At 34.3% G+C, this 4,057-nt stretch overlaps 1 protein-coding gene across 1 annotated transcript; it reads left to right on the top strand.

The window, feature by feature from the left end:
- The first annotated feature begins 719 nt into the window (after positions 1-719).
- LOC139846730 (putative wall-associated receptor kinase-like 16) lies at positions 720-2,939 on the top strand. The gene is made up of 2 exons (XM_071836218.1): positions 720-1,485; positions 2,038-2,939. Exons 1-2 carry the CDS (start codon positions 720-722, stop codon positions 2,937-2,939), a joined length of 1,668 nt encoding a protein of 555 aa, XP_071692319.1.
- The last annotated feature ends 1,118 nt before the right edge of the window (positions 2,940-4,057 follow it).

Here is a 4,057-nt window from a genome sequence, read left to right as displayed (position 1 = left end):
GATTTAAAGAACATCATAAATTTATGAATAATTTGAATATAGTAAGCAGTTACAACCATTTTTGCATATGTGAAACTTTTGAAGTTTAGAAGTGACATTTTATATCTTAAAATTAGTTTGGGGCATAGTTGATACTAAACAATTCTCTACAATAGCTTCGACATGAGAAGGTCATTTGTTCAAATTATTTGGATTTTGTCCGGATATGTCTCTGAAAATAAACATAAATATAAAATAAATTATTAAAGCAAGTTTGCAAAATATCATTAGAAAGGTATAAAACAATGTAGAAGAATACATGAGAGATAACTTAGAAAATTGCATTATTAACATTGAGTACACAGGCTGAAGATCCAAGGTACTATACTTGTCATTATTAATAGCTACATAAGTGTTTAACAAAGGCTACTGAATATCACAAAGCTTGGAGCACATTCCAATACGAAATGCGAATCACTAAACAGATGATCTGAATATTTAAGGATAACAAAACCAACTCATTAAGAATCTCCAAGTCTCAAGGTATAATTTAATATTTAATCTCGAGGTTGTTTCAATAAAAATTCCATACGATTAACTTAATATAGATATAGATAGCTATAAGTCTTCGTCTCCAAGTAACTATACTCAAAATGACAAATTGAAAAACACAAAGGATGAACATGAAATCATTGATGATTAAATTAGTATATCTTACCTCATTACTTCTTTGCATCCATATGACAAGAGCTTCGTTAGCAAAGCCAGGTTGCCAAGAGAAATGCGGTAACCTAACTATTCCTTATCCGTTCGGGATCGGTACAAACTGTTACAGTCACAAATCATTTGAAGTCATGTGTGATGGATCTGCAGAAGATATTGCTCCTCTACGGTTTGTAAACAATCACATATTCCCCATTTTAGAAATTTCAACAGAGTGGGTCAGTGTAGTTCACAAGGTATATTTGACATATGGGAACAAATCAGGTAGTAAACCAGCTCCGTTGGACCGATATTTCAGATACTCACATGATAAAAATGTCTATGTCGCACTTGGATGTGACTGTTATGTGTTTTTTCAAGTTCCTCATACCGGCTCCGGAACATGGTTTAATTGCACTTCTATGTGTGACCAAATTTTACCCGATAAAAATATTTCAGACATTTGTAACGGTATGAATAGATGCTGCCAAAGTAGCGTACCAGTAGGAACAAGTGCATTTAGTGTTGTAAAAAGAAATAGTGAGGGACTCGAAATGTGCTCTGCTGCGTTGATTACAGAAAAGAACATCACATCCATCTTGTCCAACAGAGAAATTATACGCAATTCGTCAGTGGCCTTGAATTGGTTTGTCGCTCTGCATACATGTCGTGAAGCTCAAAAAAGAGGGAACAGTTTGTGTGGCCGGAACAGTCATTGTGTGGACTCCAATTTGGGGATTGGATATAACTGTCGCTGTATAGATGGTTACGAAGGGAACCCTTACCTCCCAACTGGATGCAAAGGTAAACCAAATAATACTTCAACATAAAAGTATAAACTTCGCAAACTGAATGTGATGTAAAATCATACATTTTATCATGTACGGAGTGATATCATACTCTACTGAACCATTTATGTTCTTAAAATCTACCCCTTAAATATATTTTAGTGGCAATGTTTGTTGCATTACAATATATATAAAAGAAAGTAAGTAAACTATATTGTCGGAACGTTAAAATAGGTATCAACAAATGTCAGGATGACGGCGACTGTATTTCCGGAAAGCACCATATATTTATTATTATATCAGGTAAAATGTCACTACCATATATGTGTAATATAACAGAATGCCTAACTGCCTCAGCTAACCTCAGTGTACATGCATGAATTTCAGTAATAATTGGACTTTCTGCTTTCGGTGCGTTTGGGTGTTTGGTATTCGTAGAATTTAAAAGAAGAAAGAATAATACGACAAGACGGAAGTTCTTTATAAGGAATGGTGGAAACCTATTGAAGCAGAAAATATCAGCTGATAATTCATGTGTTATAAAAAAAAATAAAGATCTATGATGCAGATAAGATGGAAAAGGCAACCGACAGTTTTAGTAGACATCGAATTATTGGAAAGGGTGGACAGGGTACAGTTTACAAAGGTCTGTTACAGGATGGAACGGTTGTCGCCATAAAGAAGTCAAACATAATAGATGAAGATGAGGTTGCACGGTTTGTTAATGAAGTTCTAATTCTTGCACAGATAAGCCATAGAAATATAGTTAAGTTGTTAGGTTGCTGTTTAGAATACGAAGTTCCCCTATTAGTTTACGAGTATCTATCTAACGTTACCCTCTCACAGCATCTTCATGATGGGTCACAAGTTTCCATTATTTTATGGAAAGATCGTGTACGAATTGCAAAGGAGGTTGCAGAAGCACTAGCTTATTTACATTCTTACGCATCCCCGACGATATTTCACAGAGACATCAAGCCAAGAAATATCTTACTGGATAAGAACTACAATGCAGTAGTTTCAGATTTTGGAATTTCGAGGTCAGTACCAATTAGCAGATCGCATTTGACTACACAAATTGAAGGTACATTTGGATACTTAGATCCAGAGTATTTTCAGTCAGGAAAACTTACTTCGAAAAGTGATGTGTATGCGTTCGGTGTGATCCTCACTGAGCTCTTAACTAGAAGAAGAGCAGTTTCCCCAATAAACTCGGGAGAAGGCCTGGTTCCACGATTTCAGGACTTGATAAAACATAACCATGTGATTTCTATATTAGATATGCAAGTAGTTCAAGAAGCTCGAATGGATGATATTCTTCTACTCGCTAAGCTTGCTAACAGATGCATGAAAAAGAATGCAAAGAAACGGCCAAGCATGAAAGAGGTGGTGGCAAAGTTCGACCAATTAAAAGTAGTACAACTTGAGTTTCCTCATCAAGGCGTTTCAGAAGATGAATGCACTTTTTAGAAGAGCATATTCTCATAACATGTACAAGGTGAAAAATTATTATTCAACGATATTAGGGATTTTTCAACTCTTAAAAATTATTATTCAAATAACTGATATACAATTAAGACATGCAAGCAGAAATCAAATATATTTGCAATATATCCAATTTATATTAAACGGTCAATGAATATCGAAAACCTAGGTTGATTTATCACATTATCATACATTTTAACAATATTCATATTTTACAGGTATGAAGAAATATGTATTGAAATTGAAAGAATTACCGAAAATAATGATCAATGAAATCAATTAGCATTGAAATTGATCCGAATCCTAACAAAATCAAATCGTTAAAAGAACATACCTATTGCGCAACAGCATCTATTCCTCTGTAGACTCATTCTCCAATTGAATAACAGATTAACAGTCGAATTATAGTTCCAGCGATTTCTCAAGTTATAGCTCTGATCAAATCTCTTAGAATACTACAATCAAATCATGAATATATTTATCATGAAACAGCATATTGGCATTCTTAGGTCACATAATCCCCAGCTACACACGTACTTATATTTTATTTTTGTTAGTTTAGGAGATAAAAGTGTCGATGAATTAAAAAGTGGTGCGTCACCTTAGAAAGGATGTGAAATAGAAATAAAAAGGATGGAAGTGAGATGGAAAAAAATTGGGCACACATTGTTTTTGGTTCGAAATATAAACGTACCCATCATTTTAATTTAACTTCCAAACCACCGATTTTAATGATATAACCCACGTTTACCATTTAAAAGTCAAATTAGTACTTTATTTTTCTGTTCTCTTCTATTTCCATCAGTTTTCACAATTTTATTTTTTAAAATGCCACGTCCAAATATTACTTGCCAAGCAAGGTGTCCAAAACATGAGGTTAACCTCATGGAACACTAGCGGCTACAGGAACTTAGGTTAAGGTCATTTGGCGGTCTCAATGGTCAATCACATTTCAAGTTCAATTCTTAGTGATCCATGAAAATATGGTATTAAAGGTTTCACATCCAATTGAATTCTAGTTGGAAACTTTATGTCTTTCAAGAAGTCCAAGTGAGTTCAATCGGTTGTTCAGGCGCTCTTCTTTCTTTTTGGTGGGCAGACTG

Source organism: Rutidosis leptorrhynchoides, chromosome 1 (genome assembly GCF_046630445.1).
Source record: "Rutidosis leptorrhynchoides isolate AG116_Rl617_1_P2 chromosome 1, CSIRO_AGI_Rlap_v1, whole genome shotgun sequence".
Classification (NCBI taxonomy): domain Eukaryota; kingdom Viridiplantae; phylum Streptophyta; class Magnoliopsida; order Asterales; family Asteraceae; genus Rutidosis; species Rutidosis leptorrhynchoides.
This window is presented reverse-complemented; position numbering and strand designations above follow the sequence as displayed.

Excerpts from the sequence above, each read along its gene's own strand:
- LOC139846730 (XM_071836218.1), top strand. The coding sequence starts at position 720 with ATGACAAGAGCTTCGTTAGCAAAGCCAGGTTGCCAAGAGAAATGCGGT. Across the intron at positions 1,486-2,037 it reads CCTCCCAACTGGATGCAAAG|ATAAGATGGAAAAGGCAACC; the intron begins GTAAACCAAATA and ends TCTATGATGCAG.